This window comes from Theobroma cacao, chromosome 5, assembly GCF_000208745.1.
Source record: "Theobroma cacao cultivar B97-61/B2 chromosome 5, Criollo_cocoa_genome_V2, whole genome shotgun sequence".
NCBI classification, from domain to species: Eukaryota; Viridiplantae; Streptophyta; class Magnoliopsida; order Malvales; family Malvaceae; genus Theobroma; species Theobroma cacao.
Genome location: NC_030854.1, coordinates 38217900 through 38239099, shown reverse-complemented (window position 1 = coordinate 38239099; position 21200 = coordinate 38217900). Strand labels below are relative to the sequence as shown.

General features: G+C 34.8%; 4 protein-coding genes across 8 annotated transcripts; 1 reads left to right on the top strand and 3 right to left on the bottom strand.

The window, feature by feature from the left end:
• LOC18600448 lies at positions 2518-4291 on the bottom strand. 2 transcript variants are annotated; one of them, XM_018121167.1, is made up of 4 exons: positions 4145-4291; positions 3904-3964; positions 3448-3506; positions 2518-2964 (listed from the first exon to the last, which is right to left on the bottom strand). In XM_018121167.1, the coding sequence occupies exons 1-4, from the start codon at positions 4205-4207 to the stop codon at positions 2845-2847; spliced, it is 303 nt and encodes a 100-aa protein (XP_017976656.1). In that variant the 5' UTR covers positions 4208-4291; the 3' UTR covers positions 2518-2844. The 2 variants fall into 2 exon arrangements, with proteins under 2 accessions (XP_017976656.1, XP_007030956.1); XM_007030894.2 differs by lacking the exon at positions 3448-3506 and having other exon boundaries at positions 4145-4286.
• LOC18600447 (cyclin-H1-1) lies at positions 4466-8567 on the bottom strand. Of its 2 annotated transcripts, none has more exons than XM_007030893.2 (13): positions 8369-8567; positions 8045-8095; positions 7748-7820; positions 7533-7651; positions 7343-7416; positions 6855-6975; positions 6703-6771; positions 6322-6363; positions 5967-6044; positions 5493-5551; positions 5316-5400; positions 5096-5184; positions 4466-5015 (listed from the first exon to the last, which is right to left on the bottom strand). In XM_007030893.2, the coding sequence occupies exons 1-13, from the start codon at positions 8426-8428 to the stop codon at positions 4937-4939; spliced, it is 999 nt and encodes a 332-aa protein (XP_007030955.2). In that variant the 5' UTR covers positions 8429-8567; the 3' UTR covers positions 4466-4936. The 2 variants fall into 2 exon arrangements, with proteins under 2 accessions (XP_007030955.2, XP_007030954.2); XM_007030892.2 differs by having other exon boundaries at positions 4466-5012.
• LOC18600446 (protein ALWAYS EARLY 2) lies at positions 10293-19104 on the top strand. Of its 3 annotated transcripts, XM_018121160.1 has the most exons (21): positions 10293-10453; positions 11163-11279; positions 11472-11567; positions 11750-11812; positions 12238-12315; positions 12636-12810; positions 13662-13921; positions 14027-14402; positions 14617-14697; positions 14883-15166; positions 15251-15307; positions 15571-15607; positions 15716-15888; positions 15978-16156; positions 16234-16516; positions 16600-16806; positions 17225-17386; positions 17779-17886; positions 18016-18231; positions 18322-18612; positions 18758-19104. In XM_018121160.1, the coding sequence occupies exons 2-21, from the start codon at positions 11175-11177 to the stop codon at positions 18920-18922; spliced, it is 3396 nt and encodes a 1131-aa protein (XP_017976649.1). In that variant the 5' UTR covers positions 10293-10453; positions 11163-11174; the 3' UTR covers positions 18923-19104. The 3 variants fall into 3 exon arrangements, with proteins under 3 accessions (XP_017976649.1, XP_017976648.1, XP_007030951.2); XM_018121159.1 differs by having other exon boundaries at positions 11475-11567; positions 15571-15888; XM_007030889.2 differs by having other exon boundaries at positions 15571-15888.
• Positions 20022-20901, bottom strand: LOC18600445 (40S ribosomal protein S27-2). The gene is made up of 4 exons (XM_007030886.2): positions 20785-20901; positions 20576-20677; positions 20460-20488; positions 20022-20343 (listed from the first exon to the last, which is right to left on the bottom strand). The coding sequence occupies exons 1-4, from the start codon at positions 20785-20787 to the stop codon at positions 20217-20219; spliced, it is 261 nt and encodes an 86-aa protein (XP_007030948.1). The 5' UTR covers positions 20788-20901; the 3' UTR covers positions 20022-20216.

Sequence of the window (21200 nt, the reverse complement as noted above, 5' to 3'; positions counted from 1 at the left end):
AAAGAAAACTCCAACTCAAAATGTTTCCTTCCAAAGAAGAAAGAATAATACATAAATATTGAGGTAGTACAAGGGACAAAAGCTGATTAAACTCAAACTTTCTGGACCAACCATAACCATTGCAGCATTGTACGTCTGTGGTGTGGTTTCTTCATATAATGATTTTGAAAGCCTCAAAATTTTGGGTTCAACTATACCATTGTACTAATCTGCAGTGGTATTCTTGACTGGAAGATTTTGAAAACCTCAAAAACTCTGGGACCAACTATATCAATGCAGTACTATGTGATGTTTTTCTTGATAGAATGATATAAGGATAAATGTTGCTGCCACTGGCTCCGACCATGGACTTGCGGTATTGAGCTTTATAACCTGAACAGCCTGCATCCCTTGCCAGCGAGCACCGACCCTTGCCAATTAATTAAGGCGATCTGGCGTTGTAACTGCAATTGGTGCTCCCATTTTCCAGGACAGAAGGCAAAAGGATCATGAATTGTCCATGTGAGCTTCAGCAACTCAGTGTAAGCAAGTTCCAACATTGTTGCAAATTGCAAAGTGCTTTAAGACACATACCAAGAGATGCAATGATCTTCTTAAAAGTTGAAATAAATTGTGATCAATTAGAAATGCTGATGGTCCAGAACAAAGTTGAGGCATGTAATATAAGAATGGTTTGAGAATGTGCATGCATCGATATGGATTTGCTCCATCCACAACATGTGCATTTCTAGGGTACTGTCTTTGTTTCAATACTTGAATTTTTTTATTTTCTTTTAGCTTTGAATTTTATCAAAAATAACCTTATCTCCCTCTCAATATCTACTATGGCATTTGCATCAACAGAAAACAATGTGTAACTTTCAGTCAAAAAACTAAGGACAAGCAATTACTTTACCTTGCTTCTATATTCATTAAGGCAAAGGACAGTTTGAAACTTTTGTTACCCCATACGACTTTTCTTGGTGAATAATAACTGGCTGCTAGTTTAACTAAGTCCTGCTTCCAGAAAGAATGATTGCTTGTTAACTTAAAGACTATGGAAATAGTCTTTTATGACTATATTCTATATGCCACCATTGAAAAAGTTAATCCAGTATACAAGAAGCATAGAAAGAGTAATCAACCACCATGCATTGATCATCAACCAAATCTGGATTTAGCTTTTGTAACTGTAAAGCTTAATTTATAAGTAGTATAAGTAACAGTAATCACCCTTTTCTAAGTGTTGAACAATGAAAACTTAATGTTTAACTATTAGAATACATATTTCTTTCTTTTTTCCTATTAATTTTTATTCTATGCATTGTTTTGATATGTTAGATCAAAATTATGCTATATTATTATGTGGTTTTATCTGATTTTGTTTGATGAGAATTTAATTTTCCATATTTTTTAAAAGCAAACATGCATAAGCTAAGGCATACGAAGGCCAAGGCCAACACATAATCCAAAACAATGAGTGACCGTGATCGACCTACCTAGACCTAGGAGTAAGCAATTTAACCTGAATTAACCAAATCAATAAAATAAATTCAGTTAATTCAGAAATGAGAACGATTTTGATTTAAAATTTTTTTCCAATTAAACGGTTTTATTATTTGTTTGAACATTTTAGTGCATTTGCATTTATGTTTGTTGGAACATTTTAATGTTTTAAACCATATTTATTGAAACATTTTAATGTTATTAAGCTTATTGTGTTGTTAAGATTTCATAATTTAGTTTTATTCACCTTGGAATAAGCATAGAACAAAAGAAACAAAAAACATTAGGTTTGAGTGCATTAAGGCTCATGAGTCCAAAAATCTCGATTAATTCAATTGATGACCGAATTAACTGATTTAATTTGATAATACTTGATTTTCAATCAGTTTATTTAAATTTAAACAACAATTGATTAATCTAATTATAAAAATTTCTTAACTGAACTAATCAAATCGACCGATTGCTCACTGTCAAAAACCATTTATCGGACACATAAAGGCGGTCCAACCCAAGACAAACTGTTTGAACCAGAAAGAACCCAAAATCCATCTTTTAGAAACTGTTGGGTCAAGCTGCGTGCTGGCTGCTAAACTAAAAGCACGAAAGTCTGAGCCCACTTCTCTTTTAGAATCCCAGAATCCTGTTTGCAGATGAACGAAAATATGGCCCAAAGCCATGCATCTCATCTTATTGTAACCTGGGCTAAGCGACCTAAGCTCCATTTGACTCAGCCCAAAAACAGGAATTGCTTGGTAACTATGCATGAACTGATCCCTTCCCCAAAAATTTTTCTTGCATTCAAACATTTGAACAATATGGAAATACTGGTAAGATTTTAAATAACAATATGGAAAAAAAAAAAGAAGAAGCATGTATCCAGCCTTTCATAAACATTTTAACTAACAATGTCTTTCCAGGGTAGTTCCTGAAACATCCGAAAAGGGTGAAGATATTTCTCTATAGAAAAATAGGTTTCCTTTAAGAACATTATGGAAATACTGGTAACATTTGAACTAACAATATGGAAAAAAAAAAAAAAGGGCATATATCAAGCCTTTCGTAAACATTTGAATTAGCAATGTCTTTCCTGGGTAGTCCTGAAACATCCAGAAAGGGTGAAGAAATTTCTCTTTAGAATATAGGTTTTCTTCAGAACAATATGGAAAAATTGGTAATCCCTGTACTATACCTAATGTTTTTGACATTTTCCAACTAGCAAGAGGAGCATGCAAAAATCAATTGTGCAATTTTGAGGAAAAAATCAACTACTCTGATCGATAGAAGCTTCTACAAATCCCCAGCCATCATCAATATCTGGTCCTACCCAATAACCAGTTATTACCATATGAGTACAAGAACTTACATACAAACTACATGAAACAATTTCATCAAAATGCTTTGACAGTATAGTCGGATGATGTTGACCACTGACAGAAAATATGCCTTTGTTTGAGCTCCAAGGGGGAGGAAAATAGGATGCTGCAAGTAAAAATTCGTAATATCAACGAAAAAGCACAAACTAGCAAGGATATGACTAAAAGACCCAACATGTAACTGATATGTTATTGTCAACATAGCAACAGTCAGAAATTGATTCACAATGTTTATCTTTGGGTTTTACCTAGTGTTATTCTGTTCATGACACAATTATTCTTGCAAGTCAAAGTGGTAATGCTAGTGACACATCTTCTAGTATAACTTCTTATAATGGCATTCACTCACTTGTACACCTACTCATTCATCTTAAGGAATGGCGGTTCGATTTTCACCTTCCGATACTACACTTTAATCAATATTCTGAAATTCTCTTGGAAAAGTCACAGCTTTTAACAAAACTCCAAAAAGAACGCTTTGTTAAAATGTAGTGTACATTTTAAAATATGGGCTAATGATGATGAGACAGTGAGAGTAAATCGATGAAATTTTGACCTTTGATTCTAGTTTGAAAAAAATAATTTCTACCTCATTAACAGTTAACCACAGGTTGAAAATGTCTGACTCAGTCCCCAATCTACAAGAACCTTAGCATTTGGAACGAAAACAAATTCAAGCCAAATATGTTGAGCTCAAGTCCTCGAGCTTCAATTCCATAAACAAGGCAAAGAAATAGCTAAAATACACACAAAAATTTAAGTTTCATCAAACAAGGATTTCCACTTTTATGAATTCAAAAGAAGTAAGAAGTTCTCACTCATCGGCATTCAAAGAAAGACCAAAGTCCATCAATTAGTTGCATTTCTACAGTGACTTAATTCTAGCCTAAACCCAATATCCAAATTCACTTAATTTTACATGTTTGTGCTTTAGCTGCTAGTTTATAAGCAAAAACTATGCTTTCAAGGTTCCTGAATAATGGAGTCTGCAAGACCTAAAAAAAGAAAAGGAGAAGGATAAGTAGAGGAAAAAAAAGGAAACAACCTGTTTTGGTGGTTGGTAGGCCTGGAAGTCTGCATAAACCTGATTTCCTTGGATATCTATCCTGAATAAAAGTTCAAACAAAAATCAAACAATTAACCAAGCAAAGCAATAGCATGTTTTATTAGAGAAAAGATTTAGCTGGACTTTGAGATTTTTGCTTTGCACAGAGAATTCTCTTGAGGGAGAGAATTTTGAGGAAAGAAAGGGATTTGGGCCCTTGGGGTTTCGAAGAGGGAGTTACCTTGAGTGGGATTTGAAGAGAACAAAGAGGAACTGAGATGCTAAAGGAAACGAAGCACGCCATTGAAGCTTCAGTGGTAGATTTAGTAAAGAGGTTTCTGGGTTTAAGAACACTGAAGAAAAAATGTTTGCAAGGAAGCAAGTTGTTGAAACGACGTCGTTTTGGTCTGTATATTAAATTATCAATAAGTTAACGTCCGTTTATTTATTCTTTTTCTTTTGCTTCAAATGACGTCGTTTTCTCATTTATCACCGAAGAAAAATTTAATGACTCGAACTTAAATTTTTTATATAATTTCTCCAAATTTAAATAAATGGATGATAAATAAAAGCATATTTTAATTCCTCTTGGTAAAGAAAACTTGTATTACAATTTTTCATTTTTCAATATTATAAACATGAACAATCATAAAGTGGCAATGTGCAACATTAAAAATAAACAAAGTCCTATGTTGTCCAAAATTTCTCTTCAAGCCAGAATCCACTATTTGAGTATCGAAAACTCTAAGTTCCATCACATGAAACAAGAAGCCTAATGGTCAGCAACCTCAGATTAAAAGAGGTTTAGGCTCTTCTCCAGAAGTCTGGTTACCATACAGAACATGTCCTGACGCCTGCTACAGGGGGCTCTGCCATAAGAATCGACGAAAACGAAATGCTGCGATAGCCCTGGTTCTCAGGAGAATGTGGAACCGTAATCGCTTGGACTCTAGAAAAATCTTGAGAGGAGCTAAACCAAACTACTGTATCCATCGAACGAGGTGATTCCGATGTGCAGACCAAAATGTAACAGTTAACCAATGGATGGTCCATTCGGAATTTCGTTTGAACTTTTATGGGATTTGTGCCTTTTCTTATCCCGCTTCTTACTGCTGTTAGAAAATCGATGATCAGTATGAATATACATATAAAGTAGGGTCTCAAAAAAGCAAAACAATTGTATGGACCATACTCATCCTGCGAGCTGTGCCCCCAACAAGATTTTAGTTTCCGGTTGATATGCTTCATATCCTTTTCTGTGGGGAACTTGTATTTCCTGACCTATAGATGTTGCCAGCAAAAATAAATCTAAATCAGAAAAACCTTGCATGTATTTATTTATTGCTGAATGGCATTGGTTATATTTTAAATAAGATGTTTATATCAAAAATAAAATCATGGTAAAACCGTACCCAAGTATCTATAGCATTTAGGGATTCTATAAGCTGGGATATGGTGTGCTCAGAATTCTGGCGTGTGAGAATGCTTCTGAGGTATCTGCCAAAAAAGGACACCAGTTGATAAAACTTGCAGAATATTAATTCATTGTAATCCCAAGAGAGTTTCATGAATTATGAAGCAGCTCATACCTCTCAAAGTCAAGAACTTTATGCATCTCATTTGCACTGCGTAAAGCAGCCAGTGCCAACTGTAACATAGCAATAGACGAGCTAAGCCATGGGAAATCATATTATTGGAAGATGAACAGATCAAACATCAGACCCTTGATCCAGATGCGACCGAGAGCAAATGTGAAGATGCTCAGCAGTTAGCACATGACAAAGGCAAGATTTCATAAATATAGCAAGCTTACATTCATCATAAAACATCAAAATCTGAGAGAGCTTTGTTACAGGGGAAATTTAACAAATTTACCATTCCATTCTAAGAATCACTTTTGTTATGGTGAACTTGATAAAAAAAAAAGAGAGATCTACAAACATAGAACCATTTTAAGCTTCAAGAGTAAGACATTTTCCATACATATTCTTTTTATAGACTATCAGCTAAGATAGATATTGCAAAAGATACACTTGAAATGGAGTTTGAACTACAAAAGATACCTGGCCGGGAGGAAATAGATGTGGAGCATCAGTAAGCATAATTTTGTCAACTTCTATCCTTGCAGTTTCTTGCAAATCCTATACAATATAAACATATTGAATAGATACTTAGAATACAATTTAGAATGATAAAGTTATGCATTTATCTTCTTCGGAGGCTAGGTATAGCTAGCATTAGGTTATTGCCCCAGCATTAGTAATACTAAAAGTTATACTTTCGAGCTTGGGTTGGGTGAACCAAACTTACAATCATGTCAATCCTAAAACTGACATCTCTCCAGAAAATATGAGTAGCAATAGAACTACCAGCAGGCTATCAAACATAATATTACAGAAGATATTACCAAAAAATTACCTTTAGAATTTGATTTTGTTCATCCTTTGCTCCACAGAATTCCTAGAGAACCAACACTTGTGTCATTAATTATATGGGGAACAGAAATGTATCAAATGGACTTAATCAGGGCCAAATAAAATAGTAAAGAAATATAATAAAATTCCTTTCTTTTGCATCAAGTTCACCCAGATGCTCAATTCATGATTATATTAACTACAGATTACAGAGTTTCAGAAGCTGATTTTTATTTTCTTTTAATTAGTGAAATAAATAAGTAAATGAGTAAACAAATAAGGGGGAAACAAATGATTTCCCCAAATAACAAGTTAAAATTTTCTTGTAAAAGTATTTCAAAAGTATGGAGGAAAGAATAAGAGGACAATGGCTAACTGAACCCACCTCCATGTCATTGACAAAACCTTCAACTGAACGATAGGGTGCATAAACAATGAGATCAAATTCCAGACTCTGCAAATCAAAATATGTGTTTTACACAAACACGAGAAGAAAAAAAAGATAAAAATAATGATAAAAAAGAACAGCAGCCATGCCTGATAAACAATCATCTCGTAATTGAGAATCATTTGATGATCCTGTGAAATCCCCTTACCAAGCTCCTCTGCTGATACATGATTTTCTTCTATCTTACAGGCTGCATACACACAGGTTAACCTGCAGATATATAGAAACCTTTTCAATTTAACAAGCATAACATTCTCTAAAGAAAATTTTGTATTCAGGGGTCATTATTAGTCAAAAGAAGATATAATCCAGCATCACATATCAAATGATAAAATTAGTGAAGAAAGATAAATTCAAAGGACACAGCTTTCACTAGAACAAAAAGAAGGGAAGGGGGATAAGGGGTGGGTATGTCAACAGTATGTTGCTTTCCTGCCATTTCATAAAACATTAAAATAACACATGATGCATTTTCCAACATACTCGCAAGTGCATTTTCAGAATGACTCGCACAGCACATCGCATGAGTTGTCAAGCATTAGAGCATATATCTGAAAGAGATATAGAAGAGTCATACATTATATGCTTCGGATGATGTTCCATGACTGACCATTGCAGGTAAAACCTTTTGAAATAAATTAGAGCTGTTGCCTGCAAAACATGAAACAGAGACAGAAGCAAATCGATTAAAAAGCAGTCACTTTATCACCTCATTTTTGTTCCTGAATAGAACTGTTCTTTTAAAAACAGTAACAACTAACAAGTACCTGAATTTTATTAGGAAAGTAGAACGCACTACAAACTTCTCGAAGTTTGTTCTCATAAAACACCCGCATGAATTGTTCTTCTTCAATGCTAAGAGGTTTTGCACGAGAATGCTTGTCAGCTGACACAAACAATCAAAATATCACATGGTGTGCTTTGTGTTAATCAAACTAAGCACCTCATAATAACTAGAAGAAGAAAAGGAAAAGGCATTTACCATTATCTCTTGCAATAGGTTCAGGGTATGACAGTGAGCCATCAGCATCTACTTCCATTTGTGTTGTTCCATACTTTAAAGAAATCATCAAGTCAGCTTTAATAAAACGAACAATGCACAGAAAATTTTCAAAAAGGGAATGCTTCCTATAGAACACATTCACAACTGACAACATTTAAATGCTGATATTGGAAAGCAAAGAATGGAGTTCAACATCAATTTCCATCTACTCTACTATAACAATAACCGTAACACACTAAAGACACGCGAACACACAAAAGAGAGAGTTCCCCATACCTTCTCCAGTGTTTGTATTGCTCTTTGATTTGCAGCCTTGTATTTCTCAACCTATATCAGCACAAAAGGAATACTTTTACCAAAAAAAAAACACAAAAAATAATTTAATTTGAACTTGATAAAGTTCTCTATTAAACTTGAGAAAGCAACAAAATTCAAAAAAAAAAATTTACTCACTTTGTCTTCTTTTACATTAACACAGCAATCAAGTAGAAAATCAAGCAATGATATTAGCATCAGCAACTTGTAATCGATGAAATTTATATATACATATTTCCAGAAATGATGAAATCTTTTATCTTATTTTTTTTCCATATTATTTACCAGTCCTTGAGGAGTGAAGATCCACTTGGCTCTGTGAGTCGATGTCTGAAAATCGGCCATGAAAGACTCAGCAACTCGGCAGCCCTGACTCAGCACTTCGAATTTTTACAGATTCTACAGCGAATTTTTCAAGCTCAAAATACTCACTTATACATCCATTCCTCGGAGTTTTTCACGATTTCTTTTTCCGTACGATAAAAAAAAAACGAAACAAAAGCAAATGAAATTGTGAAAAGAAATGAAAATGGAAATGGGTCTCATGCACTGTAGACCCAATTCGGGTGCCATCGAATCCATTGGACAGTCAAGTCCAATTCTTATTGCTGGACTGTTTTGGGTTACAGCAAATTGGCAAGCCCATTGCTTTATAATTCAAATAATGAAGCTTCCGAAATGCTATGTTCGTGGTAACAATTAGCATGATCAAATTGTGTCATGACCTAGTTATGTAATCGGTCTAGTTGTAGAACATGAAGCAAACTATTTTTCATGATATTTGTATATAAAAGTCAAGGTGTAAAAATTAAGATAACCATCTCATCCAATGATAGAAAAAAATCAAATTCAAAAACTATTCATATAGAAATTTAAGTTTTTTTTACAGAAATCATAAATTGACGATGATATAAGAGATTAATTTTATCTTCATCGGATGAGTGTTTCATTATTTTCTACTCACATGTTGAATCTAATTTTTCGACCGTGTTGTTACCTTTGATACATCAAATATTTTAATTATGTAAAAATAAGATGGAATAAGAATCACGCTCGCTTAATCAATGTTTTTTTGTTGGTTATGTGACTTGTTGCTTGGGTTTTTGCAATAACAAAAAATAAAAAAGTGTTTAACATCAAATTAAGGTTTTGGTTCATTTAACATCAAGAGTGTGAATCGGTTAATTATTCAATCCTTATGAACACTTTGGATTGGATTTTCTTGTCTCTTTCTTTCTTTTCAGATGAAAATTCAAGCCTTCATTGTGATTTTTTCAATTAAAAATTTTAATAATACATTATTCCGAAAATAGGTTTAATCTCGAAATTTTTAAGTACTAGATAGTAAATAATTTATGTTAAATTTTATCTTTCCTTTTATTGAGTATTTCCCCCTCTTAGCTATTTTATTTTTTTCGAAATATTTCGAATTCAAAAGAATTGTACGATTATTTTGTTTATACGTATTATTGAAATCTTGATTTTCTTCTTAATTAACAAAAAAAAAAAAGCCTTTATACTAACATTGTAATAACGAGCTATATTTTACATAAATATAACATCAAGAAGAGTATTTAAAAAATTTAACGAGCTTTTGATTTGGTAAGATTTTAATTAGGAAATTATTAGCAAGCTTAATTTAGACAACTTCACTTAGATTAATATACATTCTTTCAAAACGGGTTTAGTCTCTAAATTCTGAATTAACAAGTGCTAGGTAGTACATAATATTAATTATATTTTATTTTATTTTTTCCTTGAATATTTCTCACTTTTAGCTATTTTCTTTCATGAAATGTTTCGGGTTAAAAAAAATTGAGCAATTAATTTGTTTATTCATTTTAATCAAATCATGATTTTCTTCTTAATTAGAAAAAAAAATTGAAGGGAGGTAAACAGAATTAGCCATAAGAGTAGGGACTAATTTGAAAATTAGTCTCAAAATTTTCAAACTTAATCTGCTATTACCATCCCCATAATTGCCAAACCTGTGACATCAAAATCAGACCATCCTCAACTCCGAATCCTTCTGTTTGCCACGTGAACGGTGATTAACACCCCTTTTCCAATCCAAACCCCTTTCAAATAATCCCCACCAAAACAAAAAGATTTAAAGAGAAAAATCCAAAAAATAAAAGAAACAAAAAAACAAAATAATCTGATTGGCCGAACGACCTTTATATTCAAGTTTCGCGGCAACGCCACACCCCCTCTCTCTATCAAAAGTTCTCCTCTCCTCTGAAAATTTGTTCTTTTTTGAAAGTCTCTCTCTCTTTTCTTATTTTTGGGGGTAAACCTTCTTTGTCTCTCTCTAAAACCCTTTGTTTGTCTTCATGGTTTAGTCTCGGATCGAACAAGGCTGGAAATTCGGTGAGTGGGGATAGTCTCCGATCTGTGAATTAGGGTTTAAAAAGTTGGGATTTGTTTGTGAATTCAAATTTTGGTTAAAAATTTTGAATCTTTATTGCTTTCTTGGAAGTATCTTTGGATTTTCTTTGCTGGGTTTGAAGCAGTTTTTCAAATGACTTTGTGGGTTAAACCAAATTGGCTTCTTTGCTTTTTTTTTTCTTCTTTCTACTTCTCCTTCTTCTTTTCTACTGAATTTCAATTTTGGGTTTTGAAATTCTGCATTTTTTGGTTTTGGGAAGTTCTGTTTTTAATTTTCTGGGGTGGTTTTAGAGCAGTTTTTGAATGGCTTCTTTTGGAGTCTTTTTCTATCTTGAAGCTTATTTTAATGGTGGATTTGAGGTTTACCAGTGGTCTTTTTTTAATTTTTGTATAAACAATTTTAAACTTTTTTTTTTAGTTCATTGCTAACATCGACTTTTAAATTTTCACTGCCGGTTTTTGTTTCCCCTTTTTAAGTTGTTTATAATTATTAACTAAACAAATTATACTTTCAAATCTGTATTGGATTCTGCATTCTGATTTTCTATTTGAGTCTATGATTTGTGTCAAATCTGTCAGCTTTTTTTTCATATAGATAGGCTAAGAATCATGTTGAATATCTTATATGGCTATTTTATCCGAGCAACGGATCTGATGTACTGCTATTTTTCGGGTTTATGTTTCTTGATAGAGAAAGTTATTGATGGCGCCAACAAGAAAATCTAAAAGTGTGAACAAACGATATTCGAGTGTATATGAAGTCTCTCCTGATAAAGATGCCAGTAATTCAAGCAAAAATAAGCCAAAGGTGAGTGTTTGAGTCATTTCCCATTGGTTAATTTGCCTAAGATAAAATTTTTCTCTCGCCTTTGGCTGTTTGGTAACTACTTGATTTCGCTCGGCATAGCATCTGGTTTTTTTTGCTTTGTTCATGTGGATTGCATAAGATGCTGATTGTGTGCCGTTTTGATGCATGGACTGCTGTATCTACGCTATGAAGAAGAAATTAGCTGACAAGTTAGGATCTCAATGGAGCAAGGAAGAAATTGAGCGTTTTTATAAAGCTTATCGAGAGTATGGGAAAGATTGGAAGAAGGTACAGTAATTATCTGCTACCGTTGATCTCACATTGAGAAATATCATAAGAAAACATTATGTTTTCCTTTTCCCTGTAATGTTGTGTATTCTTTTACATTGTATGATGTTCCACCCAGGATTTTTATTTTGTATAAATATAATTAACATGTTCTATTTTAACTTTGTGATTCCTATGTTTAGGTGGCTGCTGCTGTGCATAATAGATCCACTGAAATGGTGGAGGCCCTTTACCTTATGAACCGGGTATGTTTAGCCCCAAATGTAGCTTTAAGCACTAATCAGTTACCAACTTGTCTTGATTCCTTAATCCTGGATCCTTAAAGGAAGTGCATGTGTTAGGTTATCTATAAAAAGAAAAAAAAAAACCAATGAAACTTCTATCTTAGTTAACTTTCCATTTAAACTTTAATGCTGCTTCTTGAGATCTATCTAGTTCTAATTGGACAAGGGTTGTGCCTAGAAATCCATGCACTGCTATAGTTTAATGCAGATAAGCAGTTTGTCCTCATTGCAATAGTCTTTAAGAGTTTATGCGGATCAATTGTTCAAGGGTTGTGTATATAGTTGCATTTTTGGGCCTTCATGTGTTGGATGAAGCCTGAGAGTTGCTTTAGTTTGACTCTATTTGCTTATAAATATTGTTACTTTCATATGTTTTTTATTTTCAGGCATATTTATCCCTGCCAGATGGAACAGCTTCTGTGATTGGCCTTATAGCAATGATGACCGATCATTATAGTGTCCTGGTGAGATTGGATATGAAATAATTATGTCTCTAATATTTGCGGTCTTATGATTACTGTAATCTTGTCCCCCTTATCCTTTGCTGTTAATTACTATAATTTCTAAAGCTGTACAACAAACTTAACTCTGCCATTGGCATTCACATCAAGTAAAGCTGTTTGGTATATTCTCGCCTTTATGAAGTGAATTATCTCTTCATTGCACTATATTTGTGCCAATTATATCTTTTCCTTTTTAGGCTCTCAAAATAAACTGCGCTCTTAACATTCTTCCTCTATCTACTGACCAAGGGTTGAAAATTTTTTACCATGTCAACAAATAGAGAGGGAGCGATTGTGAAAGAGAGAGTAATGAGCCTTCTGAAATACCCCAGAAAGCTCAAAAGCGCAAGCGGGCAAAGGTTCATCTTGGTGCCTCAAAAGAAGGTGTTGTACAGCCTCAATCAATTGCATCTAGTCAGGGATGCCTATCTTTGTTGAAGAGGGCAGGCCTTAATGGTAAAATACATCGTTCTTGTTAGCACCCAATTGCATCTATAGTATTTCTTCAATTTGGTTACTTTCTTTGGTTATCACAAGTGTCTTTTTCTTTTCCCTCCCTTAGTTATATTTCTTATTTGGCAATAAATGCAGCTAAGAGACTGAAAAGGGAAAGAGTTAAAGTAGTAAAAATTGTCCAATTTATGGGGAAGAAAAGCAAAGGAATTGTTGATGAAGTTATTTTTTGTCTGTCACAGAGACGAGAAGTGTTATAAATCAGGAAGAAATGTTATCAATCGGAAGGGAATGTAAATAATAAGCGCCACTAATGGTTGTTCAAACTACAAGAATGACAAGAGAAGAGGAAACAAAAGCTATTCTTGTTGGTCAATTAGAATAAGTGGAGGGTGTGAAGCCGATGCTTTGATGATCTGAAAATTATTTGTAGGAGGATCTGTCATGTGGGTTATGAACTGACAATCTACTATTGGAGCTTCCTTACCTCTTTTTTATATTTTAAGACTCATTATGGTTTTCATTAATGTTTTCTTTAATAAACCATTTTTGTTGTCTATGGAAGCCAAGTGTTTGCATTTAGCATCTTTAGTTCAAAGAACAGTGGAGACAGTTTGTTCACTACCTAGGAAAGTTGTTCAGAGTCCATGAGAACTGCTAATTGGAATTTGTTATAATATTTGCTTGTGATTATGCAATCATGGTTTTTTTTCTTAATGTTGCTGTATTGGGGAAGAATGCCAATTTACAATTTTGTTTCCAAAGCATAGCAACTGTCAATTCAGTCAGAAAGTTTGTAATATCATCTCTGTCAATGTGGTTGAGGTCCTTATCTGGTTTTAAATTCCTTCCAGGTATTCATCCTCATGCAGTAAGGAAAAGAACTCCTCGGGTTCCTGTTTCATATTCATATAGGAGAAATGACACTGAAAGTTACATTCCACCAAACAAAAGAGTTAAGAAGTCAGACGCTGATGATAATGATGCTGAACATGTTGCCGCATTGACGTTGACTGGGGCATTGCAAAGGGGAGGCTCCCCTCAGGTTTCTCAGACACCTTACAAAAGAGCTGAATGCAGAAGATCCTCACCCGTTCAGAGCTATGATAGGACGGTATATGACCTCTGATTTAAGTATACGATTTTTATTTTTGGTTGTCGTGCCCCCATTATTTGTGTAATAATTTTATGCTTAATTTTTTTAATGACATGCAATTAGTCACCACAACCGGAGACAACTAAGGCCAAGCTTGATGATTCTTCCTACGAATGCTGGATGGAAGGCAGGCCTAGGGGCACGGAACCTGTAATTGGAACTCATGCCAGAGATGCAGACCCCTTGATGGATATGGAAGTTGTTGGTACCATTGAAGGTCATCGAAAGGGAAAGAAATTTTACAGGAAGAAAATGAAAGTTGAAGAAACCAAGAACAATCTCTCTGATGATGGTGGAGAAGCGTGTAGTGGCACTGAAGAAAGAATTAGAGGTAGTACTCTCAAAGGGAAAGTTGATATGGAGATTACCAGTGCAAAAAGTGAACAACTTTCACCATGGAGTCAGAGGAAGAGAAGTAACAAGAAGCTTGTCTTCGGAGGTCTGAACTTAAGATCTAGCATTGAGTAATGTGATAATTCTACCTAAACAATGAACGCAAAGTAGCAAGAAAAAGGAAAAAGAACAGGAAAATACGAAAAGAATTGATGCTGCATTATTTGTTAAAAGGATAATGGTCTTCTTGCAACTGTTTTTTAGATTTGATAGCGCATACAGGCTCAACATCGTTTTTTTATTCTCTTTTCGATATGTAGATGAAAGCTCTTCCATTGATGCTCTGCTGACATTAGCCAATTTGTCAACGTCAATGTTGCCAACATCAATAATGGAATCTGGTAGGTGTTGATTGCTTCTAGTTCAGCTTTTTCTGCATGATTGTACCATATGATATCAGGCTTCCTGTCACTGGTCTTGCTATACTTACTCATTATATGTTTCTTTCAGTCCATTTTCTTCATTCATGCTGGAAGGAATACATTTTTCTTATTCCTTCTGTTTTTTTTTTCCATGTTTGGCCTAGAATCATCTGTCAAATTGAAAGAGAATAGAATTACACTTGAATCTGTTGACAAGTCTAGTGCCCCTGAAGCTGCATCTACAAGTCATCACAGAGATAATATTAAGCACCTACGGCCAAACGAAAAGGTGCTCGACTCAATCACTGGTGCAGAGGAAGCTACCACTAGGAAACTAAAAGTTGGAAGGAATTCAGCTATGGATGATAATGTTGTTTCTGAGGCAAAACAAAAGCCAGAACCTACCAATAACTCTTGGAAAAGAAAACGCAAATCCTTCAGTTCAAAGGTAATCATTGAATATTCTTTGTTTGTAGTAACTGCTTCACTTCTAATCTCGATTTAATGACAAAATCTCTTATTCAAGCTGCAGATTTCTAATGCAGAAGCTTCAATGGATTCTCATCTCCGACAATCTTTTGATAATGAGGTAGGTGAACCTTTTAACCTTTGATTTACTTTTTTAATTTGTGTAAGGTAGCAAATCACTTCCATGTTATTTTAGTTGTATATATTATCTCCTGGGTTGATGTTAGGTGCTAAATACGAATTTATACCCACTGTTCTGTTGAAATTTATTTATTTTAGAACCATGCTGCTGCCATATTTGTCTTTTGCTTTCAGCTAGCTGACTAATCTCCCCCCTTTTTCTTTTCCTGCTCTTGTGTGTGTGCATGTTTTTATGTCTTGTAGGACATGGGTGAAGAAGACAATAAATATCTCACTAAAGGTAAATGTGGTGCTCAATCTTCTGTTCAATCAAGACAATGGAAGTCATTCAGAGTGTCAGAGGATTCCTCTACTAATGATGATCCAAAAATGGCTGGAATTGATTCAGTGGTGTTGACTTCACAAGTTCCTGCACCAAACCCTGTTAGCGTACCACCTAAGCATCAAAGTAGACGTAAAATGAACCTGAGGAGAGCCTTCCTTTCAACAGATAGAAGTTCTTCCAAGTGCACATTGAAAAATCAACCAATCAAGCAGTCTGTCACACAAGACAGACTAAAGGTAAAATCTAATCCTTCTCCATTCATTTCCCTACTTTAAAAGAGTTTTCAAAATTTTGAGCATAATTTATGGACATTATTGAATTTCAGGAACAGCTCTCTTCCTGCCTATCATCTAATCTGGCACGAAGATGGTGCTGTTTTGAATGGTTTTACAGTGCTATTGATTATGCTTGGTTTGCTAAAAGGGAGTTTGTTGAGTACCTAAATCATGTCGGACTGGGTCATGTTCCAAGGCTTACTCGTGTTGAGTGGGGTGTCATAAGAAGGTAAGCTTGTCAGTATCCCTACTAATGAGAATATAAGGAAAACAGAGATTTTACAATGCAATTGCTTTTTAAAACAGTTCCCTTGGCAAACCTCGGAGGTTTTCTGAACGCTTTTTACATGAAGAAAGGGAAAAACTTAAACATTATCGGGAGTCTGTGAGACAACATTATTCTCAGCTTCGCGTTGGTGCTAGGGAAGGACTTCCAACGGATCTGGCATATCCTTTATCAGTTGGACAACAAGTAATTGCCATTCATCCCAAAACGAGGGAAGTTCATGATGGAAAAGTACTTACTGTGGACCATGATAGGTGCAGGGTTCAGTTTGATAGTCCTGAACTAGGGGTTGAATTTGTCATGGTAATTGTACTTTTTAGTATATTGGCATTCCAGTGCATTCATCTTATGTTCATTCTGGAAATCACACAGACATATTATTTCAGGATATTGATTGCATGCCATTAAATCCGTTGGAAAATATGCCGGAAGCACTTAGGAGACAGAACCTTGCTTTTGATAAATTCTCCGTGACACCTAAACCGTCTCAAGTGAATAGCCATTCAGATTTTGGTGGGTCCACGGTATTCACTTCAAGTGGGCGTCTGGAGAATGGAACCAGCCCTGTGAACATATCGGCAAATCAGATAAAGGTTAGGATGCATAGGAATTGCAAATACTATTTACTTTTGTTAATTCCAGATTTCTGTTTGTTTGATCTTTAACATGTCTTTTTAAATCTCTTTGTGTCATAATTTGAAAGTTCAACTTAAATGGGCTGAGAATGCTATATTCAGTTACACTGCTTTTTCTATGGTTTAAATGTATCCTCTTAACCATTTTTTGGTTTTTTTTAATTGACACTTGTAAAATATTGGTGTATTTGGGGTTAACACATCACATTGAGAGCAGTTTTCTTCTTCTTTTGCTTCCTTTCCACCCCCTCTGCCCAAATTCTCTCTTTTGATCAAATACTTTGGAGTTCATATTTGGTTCTAGAATTAGAATTTCTCTAGCAATAATGTTAAATATTAACCATTAACCAATACGATATACTTGGGTCTTGGCCAGGTGGATGCCAACCGTAACATTTTGCATGCTAAGGCAGCTGTTCCTTATGTTGTTAGTGCACATCAAGCAGCCTATGGTCAACCACTTACCATGGCACATATCAAAGGGAGGGAAACTGATACACGAGCTATGTCTGAATTGAACGGTGCTCTTGACAAAAAGGTTATTACACTATTTGGTAAACTTAGGTGTTTATATCCTTTTGAGTTCATCGTAATGTTATGGTTTCATTGAAACTACACCTGGATACTTTTCATGTTAAATTGTGTCATGCTTTTTAGCATGCTCATAAAGATAGCTGCTCTGCATTTGGTGGATACCTTCATCTCCAAAAAATGATCTGTTTCATATTATTGCGTAAAAAATTATCATCTTTACCTTATTAGCCTATTTGGTGATTTGACATAATATAATGAAAATGCTGAAAACCCTTCATTATATTCTTATATTTTTAGAGTTGGCTTTTTGCTTTATGTCTGTGTTAATTGGCTTGTAAGATGTTAGCAGAATTACATTAGTTGGAGCTGATCTTTTGCATATATTTAATATTGCAGGAAGCTTTATTGATGGAGCTCAGAAACACGAACAATGACATATCAGAAAATCGAAATGGAGAAAGTTGTTTAAAAGATTCTGAACCTTTCAAGAAGCATATTGCCACGGTACTTGTACAGCTAAAGGAAGCCAGTGGCCAGGCATTCTGGTTTCCTTGAATTATAGAAGTGGTTTGCTCTTTAATTTGATTTCAATTCTCTTCGTTGACAACTTCGTATTGATCATTTTCTGTGCAGGCTTCTTCTGCTTTAGTTAACTTGAGACAACAAAATGCTTACCCAGCAAACCCCCTGTCACCTTGGCAGAAACCCCCAACCAATTCCAACTTCTTTGGTGGCTTGAAAAGTTATGTTGACAGTTCTCTTGTCTCACCAGAATCAGGATCTGGTGTGGGTGAAATTGTTCAAGGCTCAAGACTAAAGGCGCATGCTATGGTGGATGCTGCTATGAAGGTAAAAGTATCTTTTCCATGCCCTTTTTTTTGTTTACCTAAACGTCCAAGCTTAGGGTTTAATTACATTTGTTATGCACTATGCATTCAGGCCATGTCATCAATGAAGGAAGGCGAAGATGCATTTATGAGGATTGGAGAAGCTTTGGACTCTTTAGATAAACGGCAATTCACATATGACATTAGGATGCCGGTGATCAAGTCACGAGAGCAGGAGAATGGCAGTATGGATTATCGCAATCACTTGGTTTCCTGTACATCAAAACCGGTGGCTGCCGGTTGGGCAACTAATCCCAAGTCGCAGGAGGCTTCTGACAAAAACGAGGAACAAGGTCCTTCAGAGCTGATCGCATCATGTGTTGCTACTTTGCTCATGATACAGGTAATTTGCAAATTCTTTTCTGATGTGAATGCTACTTTTTGAACAGCAAACTCTCTCCACCCTGAGGACCAGACAACTGGCTTCATCCCTGTTTCTCCATTGCTATGTCTTGTGCTGATTACTGTTTTCTTCTAAACATTCGCAGACATGTACAGAGCGACAATATCCGCCAGCAGACGTGGCTCAAATAATCGATTCAGCTGTTACAAGCTTGCATCCATGTTTCCCCCAGAACCTGCCAATTTACCGAGAAATACAAATGTGCATGGGGAGGATTAAGACTCAAATATTAGCTTTGATACCCACTTGAATCTGATTGCTTTATTTTCTCTATCTCCTTTCTTACCAAACCATGTACATATGATGTAGGAATCCAGGTTCCTGGTATAATTCTTTCGAGTTCTTTCTACCCTCCCAGTTTTCTGTTTTTGTTTTAACATGGATCAACAATTATACAAAATCTCAATCCTAATTGGACCATGATTCTATGAATTTGGGCTTGTTCAAATCCAATCTGAAACAGGGTCCTCTCCTTAATATGAACTGAACCTCCAGAAAATCCATAAATTGAAAATTTGAATAATAAAAAAAATTGTGTTTTCATGAGTTCCATCATCCATTGATGTACCAAAACCTTGAATGAGGCTCACCAGTTCACATGTTATGTAACAAACAAACCTCGGGTATTAATTTTCCATTAAATCCTATAGGTATTTCACATATTGAAGGCATCAAGTTAATATCTTTAAAAAAAAAAAAGTAGATTGATTCAATTTTAAAATTTTAAAAATTAAATTAATCGAGTTCTTGTAGAAATAATCAAATTGGTCAAATTATATCTTAAAACGAAAATAGCTAAATCCCACCATTTTTATCATTTTATTAATAAGATTAATATTTATATATTAATAAATATATTATTAATGATCTATTTTTCGACAAAAAAACCTGATTAAAATAACTGGATTAAAACGAACGATTAACTAATTAAAACTAAACCAAACAAACAAAACCGAATTAATCAAATTCAATCATCAATTAAAAGGAAACTAAATTAACCAAATTCAATTGATTTTAAGAAACCAAATTAACGCAATTCAATCAATTTTGGACGAAATTAACCGAGTTCAATCGATTTCGATTAATTATTAGGTTAAAAACTATTAATTGACCCTCCCATATCAGATTATTCCCAAAAGGAAACTTGCAGGACATGTTATGGCATAAAACATACCCTGATAACATGAATTGGCCTTACAAGACATATGAAAATTACCAGCAACTCAAGGCAAAAGGCCAAATGCTCCAGCATCAAACCAATCATCAAATCTAGAACGATATACATGGAAGGATCATAATGGTTACACCAAGAGCAGACATATCTCTACTAATATGTAATCGAAAGCCAATCAAGTGCAACTCAAAACTCCATTCATTGAAGCAAGAAACCATCCACTACATGTAAAAACTCTACTTGATCAAGATCATAAAGAGGAACAAGCTTGTAATCAAATCCTTGAACGTACTACAAAAATTTTAAATTATAAAGATGAACATTTTGAAACATATAGGGGTCAAACTCTTGTCAAATCATGTAGAGCAGATTAGTCCCCCTTTTTCCGGAAAGAGCATCCCTCGGTGAGTCTGGCTCTACCTCCTGTAGGCTGGCAAAGAACAGTCTGGCAGTTACCACACACCACCACGGTTTGAGAGTGGCTAAACACAGTTGTTCTGCCAAAAAGGACAACAAAAGACAAGAATTAAGAACGAAATGCATGCTGAATATGCGTCAAAACACATAAATTTAAAGACCCAAAGACGATTTTCCAGACAATTGAAGGACTTACATGTTGAAGCAGCCTTGACATTTCACATCCTTTGCAAAGGGTAAAAAGAACAGAGTTAAGATATGGATCAAAGGGTGAAAAGATATGGAAACAAAGAAGTCGAAAAAACAAATTACCATGAAGAAAGAATTGGGCGACTGAACCAGACGCTTGAGTTTGTGCTTCTTCTTCTCAAGCTCTGCTGGAGGATTCAGCAAATCGACATCGTTTTGAAGAACCTGATAATTCCATAATTTAAACAACCTCAAACCAGGTTCAATTATACAAAAAAAAAAAAAAAACATAACAAAAACAAGCCGAAACCAAAGGGGAGATTGAAACATACCATTTTGGGTTGGCTGCTAGATGTCCGAGGAGCAACCTGGAGACCCTCGAAGCTTGGCAGGCGGCAGAGATGAAGAAGGAAGAAGAAACTGCCAATGCGGTCCTTTTATATATGGTGAAGAAGAACTAGTTGCCCTAGGTCTGTTTGAGACACAAAAACCCAACGGGGCCCAAGCTTGTAACTTGAATTCGGATTTGGTCCCCAGGCCTCTGCTTGCAATCTGGGTTTGGGTAAGTCTGGGAGATAGATTGGATTCTAGCCCAAGCTAAAAGCCTTTAAATTATGATTTTTTTAATTAAATTCTTAATTATTCTATCGTATCAAAATAAGTCATTAATTTTCGATTTGTACAAAAAAAAAATCCTTTAACCCTTAACAAAAAATTAATCACCGTCAAACCCAAAATCAACTAACAT